General features: G+C 44.0%; 1 protein-coding gene across 7 annotated transcripts in view; it reads right to left on the bottom strand.

Moving 5' to 3' along the window:
• Positions 1–21,318, bottom strand: part of TTLL1 (TTL family tubulin polyglutamylase complex subunit L1) — a 408,294-nt gene that overhangs the window by 332,193 nt on the left and 54,783 nt on the right. The window contains exon 3 of one of the 7 annotated variants that reach the window (XM_078673887.1): positions 14,913–14,984. The exons of the other annotated variants lie outside the window; for them this stretch is intronic. Coding sequence (XP_078530013.1) covers positions 14,913–14,920 — 8 coding nt within the window. The 5' untranslated portion in view covers positions 14,921–14,984. The remainder of the gene's footprint in view (positions 1–14,912; positions 14,985–21,318) is intronic. 7 annotated transcript variants of the gene reach the window in all.

Raw genomic sequence — 21,318 nt, 5'->3', positions numbered from 1 at the left:
AGTATTCCCCATCATTTATTTTCCTTTTCGCTGACAGGCACAGCCATTCATCTAAAACCAAGCCTGTCTGGCCATGTTCTGATACCTTCCTCTTCATGCTGACAGACACAGCTTTTCAGGCAAATTTAAGGTCTGTTGGATCAAGTAATCAAGTCTTCAGTCATCGCGCTGACAAGCTCAGCTAGTAGGTGCCACAAGCACATTGGTCATCCATCAGAATTAAGCTGGTCAGGTCAAGTCATTATAGGTGATCACTCAAGCTTTCCTGACTTCAAGCAATCCAAGCCACAGTGTGTGTAAAGTCTTTTATTTACGTGATTTTGCATGTATACACTGTATAACATAATTTAGAAGAGTGGCTCTGCAGGGTATATTCCATGGTATTCACCTACTTTTACAGTCTGCTTCATAATTTTAAAGTGTTTGCTACATTACAAGTGTATTGTGGTGTATTGTGTGCTATATTGTGTCATCACCATTATGGCTGCATCTAATATGTCACAACCCACACCTTTTTTAAACGAGTGTGGGGAACCCACTCTACCTTGGAAAGAATGGGTGAGGGTGTTTGAGTCATATCTCATTGCTATAGGGGGGGAGAAGTTCAGTGCCTTTAGAAGGCAACATGTCCTCCTCCACAATCTAGGCAACAGGGGCAGAAAGATATTTGACACATTACCTGAGCCGGAATTGGATGATGCATCTAATATTTATGAGGTATGATTAATTAAACTGGAAATACATTTTGGGGACAAGATTAACATTGTACTTGAACGCCACAATTTTTTTTGTAGAGTCCAGGGAAAAGATGAAAGTATTGCTAGCTATGTAGCAGTGTTGAGAGGCCTAAGCGTTCATTGCCAATTTGGAGAACTTAATGACTCCCTCATAAGGGATCAGATAGTTAGGTGCACTAGCAATAGCAGAATTCAAGAGAATATACTACAAAAGCAACCTGACCTCAATGAGGCTATAGAAATAGCCAAGTCTTTAGAGCACACAGCTAAATGCATGAAAGAAATAAGACCTAAGTCCAATCAGGGGGAACATACCGGGGGGGAGAGCAGTTTAGTGTCAGAAATTGAGGAACCCTCAGTGGAGGAAGAAGTATTAAAGATCAAAGGGGAGACACACTCCAAGGCGGACAAAGCAAAGGTTGCTGGGTATAACAAGCTTAAATGTTTCCGTTGTGGCAGCAATAACCATTTAGCCAATAATCCTACATGTCCGGCAATTTCAGCTATGTGCAAGAAGTGTAATAAAAAAAGATCATCTATCTAGGCTTTGCCATAGTCCTAATACTAAGTATTGGTCCCCTTCTAGTTCCCAAGGGAGTAAGGTACAATCCATAAACAAAATTGTATTCCAAATAAGAGAGTTGGAAGCAATCAATCACATAGAGTATCCACAATGTGATGTCAGTATTGAAGGAAAGACGGTCAAAATGTACGCGGACTCTTGTTCGCCATTTACTTTGATGAATGTAGCAGACTTTAAAAGTATGAATATATGTGATGTAAAGCATTTGTTGGGGGCGGATATCAATCCTGTAGCTATACTAAGGGATATATTCCTGTCAAGGGCATGATGAACTCCCACATCACTTTTAAAGACCGTTCCATTCTAGGCAAGGTGTATATTGTGGAGGAAGGTTCTAACCTACTGGGGTGGCAACATCAAAAGGAACTAGGCATAATACTCAATCCCAACAGCAGTGAGCAAGTCCTTTCCATGGGGGCACCTGGTTCTACTGACAAGTGGGTTAAGGATTTCCCAGAAGTATTTTCATAAGAATTGGGGCTCCTCAAAAACTTCCAACACAAGATTAAACTTAAGCTTAATGCCAAACCTATCACCCACAAAACTAGGCCCATACCACATTTAATGTGGGAACCTTTGAGGGATGAGCTGGACAAATTACAGAGACTGGGAGTTATCAGGCATGTAGATTATAGCGCATGGGTTTCTCCAGTGGTGATAGCTAAGAAGGCCGATAATAGCAGTATAAGATTATGCATAGACCTCAGAGACCTTAATGACAACATCATAGTGGAAAGATTCCCACTTCCCCACATCCACGAAGCATTAAGCACCATGGGGGAGGCAAGTTGCTTTAGTGTCCTAGATCTTTCAAGCGCCTACCACCAGGTGGAACTTCATCCTGAGTCTAGAGAACTGACAACGTTCACCACTCCTTTAGGCTCCTTCATGTTCCTCCGCATGCCATTCGGATTGGCATCCGCGGCTGCGGTATTTCAGAAGATCATGAAGCACATTTTGGAAGGTATTCCTCATACAATATGCTTCCAAGATGATGTTCTAGTATATGGTGCCACTAGAGAGGAACATGATATTTATCTCAAGTCAGTTCTTGATAAATTCAAAGATGCAGGCCTCACACTCAATGAAAAGAAGAGCAAGATCGGGGTGGAGTCTGTAGATTACTTAGGGCACTCTATATCCAAGGAAGGGTTTCGCCCTAAGCTCAGCCTGTTGGAGGCCATAGAAAAAGCCCAAGCTCCCACGAACAAGCAAGAACTACTGTCTTTCCTTGGATTAGCAGAGTACATGGCAAAATATGCAAAAAACTTTGTGGACATTGCTGGAAGCCTCAGAGATCTCACCAAAAGTCATGCCCAATACAAGTGGTTAGATGTACACCAGAATGCTTTTGAGGCCATCAAGTCAGCAATTCTTAATGCCCCGTTTCTGTGTAACTATGATCCTTCAAGGATAACCATCCTCACCACGGACGCCAGTAATAAAGGTCTAGGTGCTACCCTGTCCCAAGTCATCGCTGGCAAGGAGAGAATAGTTGCTTTCGCCTCTCGTACCCTGAGCAGTGCAGAAAGAAACTTCGGTAAAAGAAAAAGAGGCACTAGCCTGTTTCTGGGCCGTGAGACATTTTAAATTCTACCTATGGGGCATTAAATTCACCATTCGAACGGATCACAAACCGTTGGTGTACATTTTCAGTTCAAAGGGGGCTTCCAGTTGCACACCCAGGATTGCCAAATGGGTGTTAGGATTAGAAAGCTTCATCTTCAAAGTGGAGTTTGTAGCGGGAGACCACAACAAGGCAGCTGACTTCTTATCAAGAGCACCTTTGGACAGAGTGGAGCAGTTTGAAGTTCATGAATTTCCCATTTTACAAGTACATTCAAGTACCATTAGCAAGGAGGAATGGGCTGAAAGCATGAACAATGACCAAACCTTCAGCAAATTGAAAGACCTAACTGTAAATGGGTGGCCGGAAAACCGCAGAGATGTCGATGATGAGTTGAGCAAGTTCTGGGAAGTGAAACATGAAATTAGCCTCAATGACTATTTGCTATTGAGAAAAGACAGGATAATACCCCCAAATTCTTTGATAGATAAACTGATCGACCTTGTCCATGAAGGACATTTAGGGAGAAGCCTCACAAAGAACAGACTCAGGGAGCATTACCGGTTTCCAGGAATGGATTCACTGGTAGAGAACAAAGTGAAGAACTGCGACGTCTGTGCTAATAGTGATAAATCCAGACGTATTCAGAAGGCCCCATTATCACCAGTGTCTATCCCGAGTAAACTATGGGACAAATTGGCGTTGGATATTAAAGGCCCAATCAACAGAGCAGGCATGAATAAAAGATTTTTCTTCACATTAACTGACTTCCATTCACACTGGGTCGTGACTAAACTGGTCAATGATATCACTACTGAAGCTTTGATAGAATTCCTAAGCGACACATTCTCCAATGAAGGTATTCCTTCCGAATTGGTCACGGACAATGGAGTACAGCTCACTTCATCAGCAATGTCCAATGTCTTGGAGAAGCTCAAGATTACCCATCTGAAAACAGCACTGTACTGTCCAAGGGCAAATGGCATGATTGAGAGAGTGAATAGAATGATAAAAGAGAACATCCAGCTAGCGTGTGCCAACAACATTCCTGTAGAAAAATCTATCAGAGACTTGCTATGGGCATTTCACACAACTCCCAACACAGTATCAGGCATATCGCCGTTCTGCTCTCTCAGGAGAAGGAAGCCAAGCACAAAATTTTTCCCTTCATGGATTGGAGGTGGAGATTTGTCTTCTCAATCGTTTGAAGAGGTTAGACATAAGGTAGAATCTCATCAGAACAAATATAAAGAGCAGTATGATGCGAAACATGGATGTAAGACACAAAATTGGGCGATAGGAGAAATGGTAATGATAAGGAGGCCGAATGTCACTGGCAATTTTGAGTCCAAATACTTGAAGCCCAAAAAGATTGTGGAGGTTAAAAAGAACACTGTAACCTTAGAGAATGGACAAAATTGGAGCATGGACCGGTTGGCAAGATTTCATGATCCAGGAGCCCCTGCACAGGGGAATCCTGGGAGAACCGTTGATCAAAGGGTGCACACCAATAGAGTTACTAATGCTCCTAGCTGGCACAAGGACTACAGAATGTATTAATGTCATACCACATATACTTGTATCTTCTTTCGGGGTTTTGTTAGGGGGGAAGATGTGTTATAATTCCCTGTTCTTAACTGTGCATTACAATGGTTACTATAGGCATCTATATACATAATTATATATATATTGTTATGCAGCTCGTGGTATCTTCCCTCACCCCTCCCTTTCCATCCCTGTTGGAATGTTCCCTTTCCCTGGAGGCTGCTTTAGAATGTTACAATGAGGGCATTCTGAGTGAAGAGAGCGATGCCATGAAGTGCCTTTGTAAGCTGTTCTGGTGGCACTGTGGAGGTCGTAAATAAAGAAGAAGTCATCCAGCTACCTGCTTGGTATCTTTTTAACACCCATCCTTTGTAGGGAGGGGAAGTGGCTCAGTTATTGATTTTGTTCTTGTATCAACGCCTCTCCTTGAATTGATCTCAGGTTTCTCTATTGAGGCCAGCATACATAGCGACCATAATCCCTTATGTTAAAAAGAAACAACTGATGACAGTGGTTCACAACAGCCAGCACCTCTGTATTTGTTGGTTGACAGAGCACAACACAATAAAATTACACAACTGACTCCAACATGTCAGAATTTAGTTTAGCAACAATAGCACTACTCCAATGACATGAATAACAAGAAGTGTTTTCTGATCACAGATCTTCACCACTGTTGACACGTAGAAACAACAAAAGAACAGCCGACAAGTGTTTCGTCTTGAGAAGACTTTTTCAAGGCTGTTAATAAGATAATACAACTTCATTTTAATGTATATTTTTTTTTTCGACAATTAGAAAAAGAGGGGGAACAATTTGTTTATTTTAACAAAATTCAGATTACTAACAGTGTAACCTGGTGTGAAAGAAAGAAAATCACCAAAGCGTGTTTCAGGAACAATATATAAAACATGCCAATTTAAGGAAAATCCCAATCACCGAAGAAAAACCACTTTCTGGTGCACTCGCAAAAAGATTTTTTGTTTGTGAGATCCGTTACCAAGACAAGAAAGTTGACAACTAATGAATATAGATACCTCAAAAAACTACGTTGAGTAACAATTGCGATTTGGTAAAGCTTCTTTAGCTTCTCAGGATAGCGCACAGGGCATAGATATAGTTGTCCAAACTCCTGTGTTTCTAGTAGATGAGCAAACTGGACACTAGAAAAGACACCCACAGTTAATCACATGGACCCTCATATTAATCGGTGTCTATATAAAAACATATTTCTTCTGGCTCTCGCCCAAAGTTCAAAAAATAGTAATAAGAAAATCCCATAGGATGTCCCTAGGAATAAAAACTGATGGCCGACCCAGTGGGCAGACTCAAGACAGGCAACGATATTGTGCTCTCTAAGCACAACGTCCTGTTCATTATATTACCCGGCCTTGTCCTGCACTCCAAATATTATCGTTATTTCCATAATCATTGTATTTGCATTAAAACTCTCATAAGTGCTGCACTGTATAAAACATAATCCATTTCCCAAATATTGGGGGAAAATATATCCGTATTTGGTAGCTAGTACCCCACTATCGATAACCGTTACATGTTAGAGAACCGAATTCTAGCGACTTACACAAATCAAGAGAGTTAGAAGGCCCACGGTGTGGGGAAAGCGTCCCAAGGTCAGTGCCTCTCTTGACAATGTATCGCGGTGTGAGTCGGAAAACAGCAGCTATAAAGGTAAATATTAAAAACATGTATTTTATCAAAAACATGCCAAACAGTATGTGGCGCATATCTCTGTCATGAAGTAAAATTCAGTATGGCGACATATTCTCTAGTAACTTACTCGAAAGATAAGAGCTAGTAAGCTCACGACGTCGAAGAAAAATCACCAAGTATAGGCCTCACAGGATAATGGTTCACAGATTGTTCCCGAAAATGGCAACTAAAAAATATAAGTATTGAAAAGCATATATGTTACCAAAATGCGCCAGGCAGTAAAACACGCGTATATCTAGCTTAACATAGTGCCCATACGTAAGCCAGGAGCAGCACCTAGCTTAACGACTCACCCTACTCGAATGCCTCCAGTTTACTCTGCCGACACCAACCGCTTAACTCCGCGTCAAAACCGCCATTACAAATATTGACGGCCATGTCCCACAGCGACGTCACGTGCGCAGGATGTACGTATGCACGTATTATCATTAAGGGAAAGCGTTTCCGGCGGCCATATTGGAAGTACAAAAGTTTGTTTTTGAATTAACTTTACGTGTACATAATATATCGCACTACATTATTGTGTGTGCAAATGAAAATGCTACTTACCAGTATGCATCTGTTCTTGGCATGTAGAGCTGCAGAGTTGCACACTGTGCATAGATCGCCACCTAGTGTTGGGCCCGGATGTTTGCAGTTTGTTGTGGTCCTGAAAAGTTCTTTGGAAGTCACGAGATAGGGGACTCCTCCTTTGGACCACATTGCGCATGGGCATCGACTCCATCCCCAGATTGTTTTTCGCCATAGGGAAATGATGGAGCTTTGCAAGAAAAGGAAGGATGCCTATATAATTTGTATCTAATTAAGATAATTCTGGAACAGACAAGGGTAGCCGGGGAGGCGGGTGGGCGTGTGCAACTCTGCAGCTCTACATGCCAAGAACAGATGCATACTGGTAAGTAGAATTTTCCGTTCGAGGCATATGAGCTGCAGATTGCACACACTGTGCATAGATTGTATAGCAGTATCCACTCTTAGCGGCGACCACCCCTATCTGTTGCAGTAGTTTGGAATAATATTTTGAGAACAGCCTGGCCCACATTAGCTTGTTGTTTGGTTTGCACATCTACACAATAGTGTGTTGTGAATGTGTGCGGTGTGCACCATATAGCTGCCTTGCAGATGTCATCTAGGGGAATGTGCCCTAAAAATGCCATTGAAGCCCCTATTTTTCTTGTAGAGTGGGCTTTAGGAGGAACAGATAACGTACATTTAGCTTTGTGGTAACAAATCTGTATGCATTTGACACTCCATCTAGCTATGTATTCAACAAGGGGGAGAGAGAGAGGAGGGCAATTTCCCTGGTCAGGAGTGGGAGGTCCAGCATCAGCGTGTGCCCCAGCGTGTGCCCCAATAGAGTAATAAATACAAAGAATGCTGAGCTGTTCCTCAGAGAGATGATGTACGCTGTCTGGACGCTGTTGGTTTCACTGAGACCTACAGTTGGGCATCCATTTTGTTGGATGTAATGCCCTCACACACCCTTTCAGGTGTCATGCTTCATCATCTGGGCTGCTCCTCGTTGAGTCGGCAGTGCAATACCCAACGGGCTCACCTCAAAGAGGGGCACTTTACCAGAGATCTTTTATCAAACAGCCGTTTTGTGAAGTGCGGGTGTGGGGCCAAAGGTGTGTAGACGTGATAGTGGGTTTAAAATAGGGCTGGGAGTACCAGTACCAAGTTTTATTCTGGGGGGTCTCCTGCTCTAATTAAAAATAGGAAGCTAACCGGTACTCGATGGAATACAATGTTTCCTACTTGAGTATCAGTTAGTGTGTGCTTGTGATGGTCGACATGTTTCTCGCGCTTCTGTTCAATAACTTTTAATCCATCTAGCTATCCCAGATTTTGAAATGGGATTACCTTTGTGTGGTGGTGAGAAAGACACAACAAGTTGTTTTGTCTTACGAAAGGGTTGTGTCCTCTCTACGTAGTATAGCAATGCTCTTTTGACATCTAGGGTATGAAGAGCTCTTTCTGCTACTGTCTGTGGCTGTGAGAAGAAAACAGGCAATTCCACAGATTGATTAAGATGGAAGGGAGAAATGACTTTGGGCAAGAATTTTGGATTAGTACGCAGAACTACCTTATTGTGATGCATTTGCAAGAAGGGTTCTTGAATGGTTAGTGCTTGTAATTCACTAACTCTCCGCAGAGAAGTAATAGCTACTAGGAACGCAACCTTCCAAGTTAAAAATTGTAGTTCCCATTTGTGTAAGGGTTCGAAGGGAGGTCCCATTAACCGTGTGAGAACAACATTTAAATTCCACACAGGTAAAGGTGGTACTCCGGGGGGATTATTCTTTTAAGGCCTTCCATAAAAGTTTTAGACAGGTACTCTGAACAGAGATAGATGTTGTCGGTTTTGCAGATATGCTGCTATTGCAGCAAGATGGAGTCTAATAGAGGTACAGGCTAAGTTACATCTTTGGAGATGCAGTAAGTATCCTATGATGTGTTGAATAGACACATCTAGAGGATCAATATTGTTGTTGTGACAATATATTACAAATCGTTTCCACTTGGCTGAGAAACATGCCCTAGTGGTTGGACGTCTACCTTCTTTAATGACATTTATGCAGTCTGGAGGAAGGTCCAGATATCCAAATTCTAGGATTTGAAGAGCCAGCTCGCAAGTTGAGCTGAGCTGGGTCCGGGTCTCCACCGTTCTGTGTTAAGAGGTGTAGAGACAGGTGCAATTTTTGGTGTGGTACTACAGACAGTTGTAGCAGTGTGGTGTACCACGGCTGTCTGGCCCACGTTGGAGCACCTAGGATGAGGGTGAGAGAATGCTGCTGTAGTTTGTGTACTACTAGTGGCATGAGTGGTAGAGGTGGAAAAGCATACGCAAATCTGTTTGACCAGTTCATCCATATCGCATTGCCTTTGGACAGTGGATGTGGATATTTGGCGGCGAAGCTAGGGCATTTGGCGTTTTCGTGGGTGGCATATAGGTCTATGTGAGGTTGTTCCCACATCTGAAAGAATGGCTGAAGTACTTGTATATGAAGTTCCCACTCGGGTCTGTTGTGTTTGACGACTTAACAGATCCGCTATGGTATTTTGTACTCCTGGAACATGCAGGGCTAGAAGGAATATGTTTTGAGGTATAGCCCACCGCCATACGTCTTGTGCTAGTTGAGAGAGCTGCAGGGAATATGTGCCTCCCTGCTTCTGTATGTAATACATGGCCGTCATGTTGTCTGTGCAGACTAACACAGCTTTGTTTGATACTTGCTTTTGGAAAGCTTTTAGTGCTAGGAATAATGCTAGCAACTCCAGATGATTGATGTGGAGTAACTTTTGTTGCGTGTCCACCTGCCTTGCATGGTGTGTTGCAGGAGGTGGTCTCCCCAGCCGGAGAGCGATGCGTCCGCTGTCAAGATTATCTGAGGAACTGGCTCTAGGAACGGTCGTCCCTTGGAAAGGTTTTTGGTGTTCCACCACTGCAGAGAGCGATGAGTCCGACCGTCTACCAACACTAGGTCTGTTAATTGACCTTGAGCCTGGTTCCATTGACGCGATAAGCATTCTTGTAGCGGACGCATTTGAAGTCTTGCATGGGGCACTATGAAAATGCAAGAGGCCATCAACCCTATGAGTTGCATGAACACTCGAGCTGGAAGGGAGTTTTGGAGCTGAAACTTTGTTAGAAGAGTTTGCATACTGGCTATCCTTGCTGGAGTGGGATAAGCTAGCGCTGTTGAGGTGTTTATTGTGGCACTGAGGTACTGTTGTACCTTGGATGGTTGTATATGGGACTTGGCGTGGTTTATTGTGAACCCCAATTTGTGGTGCAGCTGTATCGTGGCATGAGTGTGTTCCACGCATCGGTTGTATGAGCTGGCTTTTATGAGCCAGTCATCGAGGTACGGGAAGACATGGATGTGTTGTCTTCGTAGATGCGCTGCCACTTCTGCTAAGTACTTGGTGAATACTCTTGGTGCTGTTGTGACTCCGAATGGGAGTACTTTGAATTGATCGTGTTGCCCGTCTATCACAAATCTGAGATACTTCCTGTGAGCCTTGTGAATGGGAATGTGGAAGTATGCGTCCTTGAGATATAAAGTAGCAAGGAAGTAGTTTTGTGACAGGAGCGGAAGGACTTGTTGAAGTGTGACCATGTGAAAACGGTCTGACTGTATGTATAAGTTTAGCGGTCTAAGGTCTAGAATAGGTCTTAGAGAGCCGTCCTTTTTTGGGATTAGAAAATATAGAGAGTTCCTCTGCACCAACAAAACAAGGGGGTTTACTGTTTCTATTGCACTTTTTTGTAGCAGAGATACTACTTTTTGCTTTACCAGTGATAGATGTTCTTGTGACATTGGACGCTGTTTGGGTGGTATGTTTGGGGGGTAGATGTTAGTTCTAGACAGTAACCTGACTGAATAATTTGTTGCACCCACCTGTCTGATGTGATGTTTGTCCAGGCAGGAAGGAATTGTTGCAGTCTTCCCCCCACAGGACTGGAATGTTGGGGGGGAAGGAGTTGTTGGTCTTGCCTCTGCCTGTGTTGTTGTTACCCCTCTTTGGTAGCCCTTAGTGAATGTGGATTGGCTAGGGGTCTTGTAAGAAGTGGAGGGACTTTCCGAGGAGTAGCCTCTAGTGTTGCCTCTGTATGATGAGCAACGAAAAGAACGCCTGGGAGCTTGCTGCTGCAAGGCTCCCATAGATTTTGCTGTATCAGTGTCTTTTTTCATCTTTTCTAAAGACACGTCAACATTTGGGCCAAATAAATGTGTCTCATCAAATGGCTGATCAAGGATGGAGTTTTGTACCTCAGGTTTGAAACCTGAAATACGTAGCCAAGCATGTCTAGGTAGTAGGGTGCTGGTATTGATTGCCCTTGAGGCGTTATCTGCAGCATCTAGGGCACAACGAATGGAAGTATTAGTAATTTTTTTACCTTCCTGTAGAAGTTCATTGGCCCTATCTTTGTATTTGTCTGGTAGATGCTGCATTATGGACTCTAGTTCATCATAATGTGCTCTGTCATATCTGGTCAGCAACGCTTGGGTATTGGCAATGCGCCAGATATGAAGCTTGTGACGCTGTTCTTTTGCCAGAGGCGTCAAGTAGCTTAGATTCTTTGTCTGGTGGTGAGGCCTCACCTGATGTCTGAGAATTAGCATGTTTACGTGCATTAGACACTACTAAAGAGTCTAATGGTGCTGGACCTTTAATATAAACTGGATCTGTAGGGGCAGCTTTATATTTTTTCTCAATGCGAGGATTAAGGACCCTAGCCATGAGAGGATCCTTAAAAGCTTCTGTTGTGTGCTTGATGACACCCTTAAGCATTGGCAAAATGGCAGTAGACCTTTGTGTGTTATCAAAAGTGTCTAGTAGGAAATCTTCCTCCACCGCATCAGTGTGTAAGTCCACCCCAGGATATTGGGCAGCTCTTTGGACTAGTACGTTAAAACCTATAGAGTCCTCTGGTAGGGAAGGTCTAGAAGGGTATATATCGTCTTGTGGGACATAAGGCACATCAGGGGTGTTGTAATCATCCCATGGATTAGGTGACTGAGGGGGACTATTGGTCCCTGCTGGGTCATGTGCACCCCCACCTGTGTCATCAGAGTCTATGCCTGCATCATCGTCTGGATTAGGGGATGGTGTAGGTGAATTGTGAGGTGGAGGAGGTGTGGGAGGAGGAACAATATGGGGAGGTGGTGGAGAAGGGACCCTCAATGGAGAGGTTGCAATGTCTCTCTTCTTTGGAGGAGGAGGAGGTGCTGGCACCTCAAGTAGTCTCTTCTTGGAGCTGAGAGTCAAGTGACTAGTCTTAGGATCCTTTACAAGAGTTTTTGGTTAGGATCAGGTGTGAAAAGTTCCTCTGAATAGGGAAAATCCTTCAGCGTCGAGGATTTTGGCTCCGTAGGTTTTTATGGCACAGATTCGGTAGCTGGTTTTGGGTCTTTTGGTTTAGAAGTGTGCCTTTTTTAAATGTCCTTTACCGGAACCTGTTTCTTCAGTTCCGGGTGTTTTTTCAGTTCCGAAGCATGTTTTTGAGCTTTAGGCGTTTTTTTTAGTCGGCTCTGAGTGCGGTTTCGGCATCGATGAGCCGCTGCCAGTCTTCGGCGCCGTGTGCTTAGGTGTCGGAGCAACGGTCGGCATGGTTGAGGAAGATGGCTTTTTCTTCTGTGTCGGTATAGGATCGCACCGGGGATAGGCTGGCACGAGCCCAAGCTGCCTGAAGGCTTAGTAAGCTTCTTTGCCGGGCCAGAAGGCGGGCGTGGGAAGCAGTCTCTTGGTGTGCACTCGGGCCCTAAAGTGAGGGCGTGCCCGAAGCCTTTTTGGAGGGTGTCGAGGAAGGGTTGGGGTCGACGATCTTACTTACGACCCGTTGAGCTGGAGTGACTTACTCGACGTCGGAGTCTTCGGCATCTGAGGAGCTGGTACTTTCTTCTGGCACGTCGACTCCCTCTTTGAAGATGTCGTTGGGGATGGAAGCTGACAAGCGAGCCATAGTTCTTCGAGCTAGTCGGTCCCGGATCGTCTTCTTGGAGCGGAATGAGGCACAAGCAGAACAGTCTTTGGCCTCGTGCTCCGGTGAGAGGCAAAGGTTGCACACTTCATGTAGGTCGGTGTGGGGAAACTTCGACCCACATTGAGGACACTTTTTCAATGGCGTCCTTTCCATGAGCCAGGAAGTAAGGCCTAGGTAGGCCCTATGGCCTTTGTCGACGACCGAAATTGAAGACTTTGAAGGGGTGAAGAATCACATCGATGGAGAGCGATCGAAACAATACCGTCGAACTGGGTGATGATTGCGCGCCGAAGGAAATTCGGTTCCAAACAGGAGCGCAGGAAACACATCCAAGCCCGATGGCGGAAAAAAAACAATCTGGGGATGGAGTCGATGTCCATGCGCAATGTGGTCCAAAGGAGGAGTCACCTATCTCGTGATTTCCAAAGAACTTTTCAGGACAACAACAAACTGCAAACATCCGGGCCCAACACTAGGTAGTGATCTATGCACAGTAGCAATCTGCAGCTCATATGCCTTGAACACTTATTTCACCAATCCATTTAATGTTGGTCACACTACTCTAGTTTGGCCACATCCATTTTTTTGAACGGTTTGTCTTCGGTGATTGGGACTTTCCTTAAATTGGCATGTTTTATATATTGTTCCTGAAACACGCTTTGGTGATTTTCTTTCTTTCACACCAGGTTACACTGTTAGCAATCTGAATTTTGTTAAAATAAACAAATTGTTCCCCCTCTTTTTCCTATTGTCTAAAAAGAAAATTAATGCATTAAAATGAATTTGTATTATCTTACTAACAGCCTTGAAAAAGTTGTCTCAAGCTAAACACATGTCTGCTGTTCTTTTGTTGTTTCTACGTGTCAACAGTGGTGAAGATCTGAGATCAGAATAAACTTCTTGTTATTCATATCACTGGAGTTGTGCTAATGTTGCTAAAATAAATTCTGACATGTTAGTGTCAGTTGTGTAATTTTGTTGTGGTGTGCTCTGTCAACCAATATATAATGTGTTAATGTTAGCTGGCCTTGATTGGTGCCCACTCAGGGGGTATGGAAGAGAGGGCTACTGAAAGCAACGGATACAATAACAGATCTTCCCAGTGCCCCTGAGCGGCGTTCCACTGTTTTGGTTCCCAGATGGTTTTGCTCTTATTGTTCCTGTGCTGCCAGGAATTTGAGAGAAGCATTAGGTAAGAGCCCAAGGGATATTGCTTTAGTTAAAACTCGTAGAAGGGAGTATAAAGCTGAATTAGCTGTATTAGCCAGATGCAAGGCAGCGTTGAAGGAGGAAATATAAAGGGAGCTAAAAGAGGCAAGCACCTTGAAGAGTAGTGTCAAGTCTCGGAGCATCATTATCATCCCTTTTTTAAATGAGAATGCAGGAAATAGGGTTGGGATCCACATAACGGAGGAGGACTGGGTGCATCATTTTGAAGTTATGATTCAGTGTCCATCCGACATGCATAGACCTCCTGGAGTAGTTGCGGGGAAATCTGCCTTGGTTGTCTTGGTAAAAGAGGTTAGGAAAGGTATTGTTGGGCTGTCTAACAACAAAGCACTTCCGTATATATGGCTGGTGATCTTTTTGCACAGCTAGAGTTCCTGTTACAACTTCCTTCCCTTTTAAAGAGTCAGTATATATTCACTTTTTAACATATTGTTTTTATGTATTGTATATATGACCTTTAAGTAAGAGCTGCTAATCATTTTATCTTTTTGTATAATGTATTGTTTTAGATTACTTTCATGGTTTTATGCAAAAACTGAATAAAGTGAAATTGATTGATTGATCATATACATTGATTCATTCACTACGTTCAACAATTACTACACTTTGCATATATCGCTCTAAAAACCAGATACAAAATACAACACATACAAAATGGTACTTTACCGTAAACAAAACATTCAAAGACATAACTGAACGTGGTTAAAGTACGTGTCAAAAACCCCTGCCTGACATTTTGAAGAGGGGGGGGGGGGAGGAAAGCCTACAACTACTGCTGGGAAAAGGTCTCGATCCAGGCAAAGGACTGGGAAGGGTTCTTGATGAAGAATCTCTGGGAATTAGTATGTATTAGAAACATAATTTAACAACACCTGATGCTCATTATGCTGGAGCAAAGCAAAAGATTAATGATGGCCAGAAGATCAAACCATCCAAAGATATATCTTTAGGCATCACTGTTAGTATGTCGGATTCCAGGTTAACTAAAACAAATCTCTACTAACGCCATACTTAAAAACTAATAACCTTCCCATATCTTGGAGTCATCTGCCCATCTAAAGTTACTGGAATGCAGCAAATCCACTTGTTACAAAACTCCTGTAATAAAAAATAAAAAAGTAACTCATTCTGGCTACTTCTGTTTTTCTAAAACAGCTTGTACAAATTATTCCAGGTTCTTTGACAGCATGACAACTGTATAACTGATAAGTACAAATAGAAACAAAATTTGCCAGCTTCAGTCCTTCATAATCAGACTGCTGGAGTATTCAGTGAATACAACTCTCGTCGTTAAAACCTACTGTGTACTGCAGGTCACAAGTCTGAATCCAGGTATGGCCAACTCAAACTTGCATAAACAGGAGGTAAACTAAGCATCACTAAAGTGCTTAATAGTAACATCTGTCATATAGAGTACTTAGAAACAGCAGAACTGCTGTATGAAGCACCAGATGAACAAGAAGTTATTACAGCCCCCCTTACAGTGATTACTGTACTATGAAGAGGTTAAAAATAAATTTACAACTTTAAAAAGGTCAGATTTCACATAAACTATTGTCCTGTGGCCCATGAAAGTATGCGTATATCTGTTTGGAGACAAACTAAAAACCAAAATGCACAAGACAGCCTATACAGGAGATTTTGATTATTTAGGTGAAAAGTTGTAAAACAATATTGTGCCTGCGGAGTAATGTCTTTAGGTACCGTATCTGGCTGTGAGCTTTAGTGCAGGCAACAGGAAACAAGCATTGGCATTGCTAATAGGGCCCATCTTTTGGACCTTATAAGTTTTTAGCCATGCAGCATATTATCTGGAAGCTGTGCCCCCAAGGACTGAAGAGCTATACAATTACTACAGAGTGGGTCATGCAGCGTGATTCAGGAATACAGGCTTGCCTCAGGAAACATTTACACGGTTGTTATTGCTGTGCAAGTATATGATCCCAAAAGTGAAGTGTTGGATCTGGTTGCATTAAGCATATTATACAAAATTGGTGATGAACACTGTGACTACCTGGACGAACCTTTCACCACTGAGGAGATTGGCCAGGTTATAGCATGCTTTCTAAGTGACACAGCACCGGGCTCAGACAGTCTGACTCCAGCGTTTTATAAAGAATTTGCACCCTTGCTCAGCTCACATCTTGAGGAGATGTATAATGAATCAGTCAGCCTTGGCAGGTTTCCTCTCACTTTACGTGAAGCATTGATAACTCTCCTTAAACCCAACAAACCACCCGATAGCTGCAGCTCTTATTGCCCCCCTCTGTCTGATAAATACAGATAAGATATATGCTAAATTAATCGCCAACCGGCTCCTTCCTCTCAGGCCCCTGATTGGGCGGCCTGATAAGTCTGGGTTCATTCCTGGCTGAGCCACTTCTCAAAACTTCTACACCATTTTTTCAGTAATGCGCCAGATTAACCCGGCTTTCCCTGTAGTGGCAGCTCTCCTGGATGCCACTAAGGCGTTCGATACATTGGAATGGCCTTTTCCTTTTTATCTACTTAACCGCCTGCGGTTAGCCAAGGCTTTATCCAGAAGATCAACCTCCTCTACACACTTCCCTCCACGCGCCTCAGGGTCAACGGGCAGGTCCCTGAATCCATCATCATTACCAGGGGCACCTGACAGGGTTGCCCTCTCTCCCTGATGCTCTTCGCCATCGCCATGGAGCCTCTTGCGGCATGCCTACGCCAACACCATACATATAGGGGCATCAGATTCTCTACCCGCAGCCTGGTGACATCTATGTTTGCAGATGATGTAACATTATATATACGTGAACTGCAGGAGAATATAGCTCCCATGACTAGGGAGGTGATTCTTTATAACGCGGCTACTCTGTGGTATAAATCAATTGAGGTAAATCTGCCCTTTCCCCTCTTACCGACGCGACTACACCGTTTCCCACTAATTATCCATTCTTTTGGGCATCTGGTCCCCCTAAGTACCTTGGCATTTGGCTGTGCCGAGATTTGGACAAACTTTGGAAGCGCACTAGAATGGCTTGAAACAAAATAGCTTGTGTGGAATAAGCTCCCACTTTCCCTGGCCGGTCGAGTCTTGATTGCTTAAATGGTGGTAATTCCTAAATTTCTAGATTTATTCCTAAATATCCTGATCCCACTCACCTTGCAATTTTTCAAGAGACTCCGCTCGAACATGATTTCCCTGGACAGGCCACCAACCTCGTATCTCATACGACATCATCATGCTTCCACCCCCCCTCCATCTTGTAGCAGCATGGGAGACCCAGACTTTCGCCTTTACGCCCTCTGTGCTCAAGCCAGCTTCCTTCATTTCTGGTTGCACCCCATGCCCTTCCAGTCACATGTGGCGGTGGAGACAGATGTGGCCTCTCCTTGGCCTCTTCAAACAGCTTTATTCTTCCCATACAAGGCTCCTCGAGACGAAATTAACACTGTTGGGTGCGTGCGTTGAGCGTGGGACGGGATTCGCAAATACACCCGGAGTGGGGACCTATATGCCCCAGTGATGCACCTAGCGAATACCCCGGCTTTCCCACCGCTCCAGACGCCCAGCATGGCTCGCCGTGCTGCGAACCTGGGCCTACAAACGAACGCCGACCTTTACCCCAATAGTAGCTTTCTTCCTCTTCCTACCAGCGCGTCCCCGCTCAACAAGCTTCTCTACTACCAAATCAGAGCGACCTGCAAAACCCACATTCCCAGATGTGCCGAAGCCAAATGCTGCTCTGGAATATGCACACTCAACTTTATCCCCACGAAAACTTGTCACTAGGCTATATGCGCTCAACTTGCCCGCTTCTCCTATTGATACTGAATGTGCCCGCTGCACTTGGGCCGCTGATTTGGTGGACAGCCCTTCACAAACTCAATGGCAGCACTGCTGCAACCAAACAAAACGCCTCTCCACCAATTACTGGCTGCGACTCATTCATTTTAAAATTCTGCAACAGCTCTACCGCACCCCCTCTACACTACACAAAATGGGTTTGTCCGACAACACAAGATGCGTGTGTTGCGCAATGCCTGATGCAACCTTCACTCACTTGGCCTGTGCATGCCCAAAAGCTGCGGGATATTGGCAGGAGGTATGCACAACCATTAGCGAGATCACTGCTGAACACATCACTCCTGACCTACTCACCTGTCTGCTTGGCCATGTTAAAGGCAGCTCTGATGCCAATCGCAGACTTACCGCAATGCTACTGGTCCTGGCTAAACGCTGAGTGGCTTTACACTGGGGTCACAGGCCTGCATCTCAACTAAAACACTGGCTAGCAGATATGGCATACTGCCAGACACATCTTAGTGAGTACTGGAACTAGATGCCAGAGGCTAACAGACCGCACAACATCTGGGGCCCCTTGGTCTCCCATCTCCACCGGACGGTCAGCTCTGGAAATTCTCTGACCCAGTCTTCCACCCCTAGGGCTCTGTCAGCTAGCGATGCCCTTAGTCAGGAACAACCACATACTTCATGACCCACCTAATCTACAGATGACATTTAAGTTAGCTTACCCTCCATATATATACATTCTGTCTGCTTTGCTCTATGAGCCATCCAATTGCCGATACAATGTCATATTTTTCTCTACTGTACTGCTGAACATCACCATTGAATGCATAACTTGTATTGTGATTTATTTCCAATAAAGATTTACAAAAATGTTTTGAAGTGTATTATACAAATAGTGCAATATTTATAGTCCATGTGTCGGCATGCATTGGTCACATAATGCAGACAGTGTGCGTTCTTCTAAAGTGCCTTCTACCTAAACTTTATTTTCATACTACATCTACACATGTTCCATGTCAACACATCCCACTCAACTAATGATAAGAAGCCTGGCACACTTTTTAAAACTTTGTGTCTACATAACAACACTTTGTTTTGTCAAAAACCATCCTGTAAAACGCTGTGGAGTTATAAACTATACAAAACTATTTAAAAACATTTTAAGAAACAATTATCTCTATGCAAACCTTGGTGAAATCAGACTATTTTTATCATAGTTCTTAAATGAATCATGAGGTTTCCTGCCATGAGTTCTGGGTATTATCCTGAAGAGAACTTCATGGTTGAGTGCGCATGCAAACACGTTAGAAAAATTGTTGTGACATGAGAGCCACAATCTTATTATAGCAAAACACACAAGATGATGGACGGAATGTTGCACATTGGCAAAACATTCACCCCCAGTCACAGATCTGTGTTTAATCCATCGTTATTTTGCTCACCAAGCCACCCCAGTTCAGACATGGCCATATGCAAATCAGCCTTGACCCTGTGCCTCATGGGAACAGTCCTGCCCGAACTGCCAAGCCATGTCTTCCCTGGACCGGAATCAAGCATCCTAGGACCGGTTTCTGGCTATCAGCCGTCATCAGCCAGCTTGGCAGTTCGGGCAGAACTGTTCCCATGAGGCACAGGTTCAAGACTGATTTGCATAAGACCATGTCTGAACTGGGGTGACGTGGTGAGCAAAATAACGATGGATTAAACCCAGATCTGTCACTGGGGGTGAAGGTTTTGCCAATGTGCAACATTCCGTCCATCATCTTGTGTGTTTTACAATCTTATTATAAGCACCCAATTTTTATAAAAGCATCACCTGATTCAAACAACAAAACAATTACATAATACTGTTATCAAGGCAATGTTGGCTTCCTAAATGTAGTCCATCAACACCGCTGCATTCCACGTAAAAAAATATTACCTTAGAGACATCACTTCCAGGTACTAGAATGTCAGCAAGACAGCCCAACAGAGATGGCAAAGACTGCTTTCCTTGCAAACCAAACAGGCGTGCTTCAGAAAAGCAAACAGTTTTTTACAATTCAGTGTTGCTGATTAAAAATAGGGCTCCATGGTATGGTTATTTACTGCAATAAGTTGAAGAAAGGTCAGCATAACAATCTAAGCAAACACATACACCTTTGGTCTGATTTCACCAAGGTTTGCATAGAGATAATTTTTTCTTACAATGTTTTTAGACAGTTTTCTATAGTTTATAACGCCAGAACGTTTTACAGGATGGTGTTTGACAAAACAAAGTGTAGCAATGTAAACACAAAGTTTTAAAAAGTGTGCCAGGCTTCTTCTCATTAGTTGAGTGGGATGTGTTGGCATGGAACAGGTGTAGATGTACTATGAAAATAAAGTTTAGGTAGGAGGCACTTTACAAGAGCGCGCACTATCTGCATTATGTCACCAATGCATCCCGACACATGGACTATAAATATTGCACTATTTGTATAATATACATTTAAAAAAAAATGTTTTAATCTTTATAAACAATAAATCACAATACAAGTTATGCATTCAATGGTGATGTTCAGCAGTACAGTAGAGCAAGATATGACATTGCGGAGGATCGATGGCCATGCTCAGAAGCTCGGCGTACCAGACTCTTTGTGCCCAGTCTGGAGCCACAAGGTTAACTTGGGCCCGGTCACGCTTGATCTCCTTCAGCACTCTGGGCAGAAGTAGTACATGCGGAAAGGCGTACAGGAGGCCTGAGAGCCACTCGCGGTAAAAAAACATCGCCAAGCAAGTGCCGCCTTGGAAACTCTAATGAACAATACTGCTGACATTGCACGTTCTCTTCAGTGGCGAACAGATCTAACCAAGGCTCGCCGCAAAGCTGAAAGAGACCTTGCACCACCTCCGGATGGAGACACCATTTGTGATCGACCAGGCACCGATGGCTGAATTAGTCCGCTTTGGCATTCAGAGACCCCACCAGGTGTTTAACCACCAGGCTTATGTCCTGGTGTTCCAGCCATGTCCAGAGGTGAAGAGCCTCTTGACAAAGGGTTCACGACCACACTCTGCCCTTTTTTTTGCAGCACCACATGGCGGTGGTGTTGTCTGTCAACACTTTCGCTTTGAGAGAGGGAAGGAATGCCTTCAGTGCCAATCGGAGCGCCCGGAGCTCCAGCAGGTTGATATGGAGCCGGATTCCGCCGGCAACCAGATGCCTCTGATCTCCGTTGGCCGCCCCATCCTAGAAGTGACACTTCTGCCACTACTGTCAGCTCTGGTTAGGAAAGGGAGAGGGATCGGTCTCTGACCTAATCTTGGTTTGTTAACCACCACTGCAGATGTGTCGTAGTCCCCTACAAGATCTGGACATAGTTTGAAAGGTTACCCTAATGCTGCGCCCAATGGAACTTCAGGTCCCACTGTAAAGCCCGCATATGCCACCTGGCATGATCTATCAGCAGGATCCAGGAGCCCATGAGCCCCCGTAGCCTCAGAGTCAATCTGACCGAAATCCGGGACAGAGGCTGAAATATCAGTATCATAGCCCGAATACCCCAGACTCGCTGTTTGGGAGGATAGGCCTGAAACTGCACTGTGTCCAGAACAGGTCAGATAAAAGGAAGCGTCTGAGAGGGAGTCAGGTGTGACTTTGGCACATTTACAGTGAACCCCAGC

This window comes from Lissotriton helveticus, chromosome 1_1 (genome assembly GCF_964261635.1).
Source record: "Lissotriton helveticus chromosome 1_1, aLisHel1.1, whole genome shotgun sequence".
Classification (NCBI taxonomy): Eukaryota; Metazoa; Chordata; class Amphibia; order Caudata; family Salamandridae; genus Lissotriton; species Lissotriton helveticus.
This window is presented reverse-complemented; position numbering and strand designations above follow the sequence as displayed.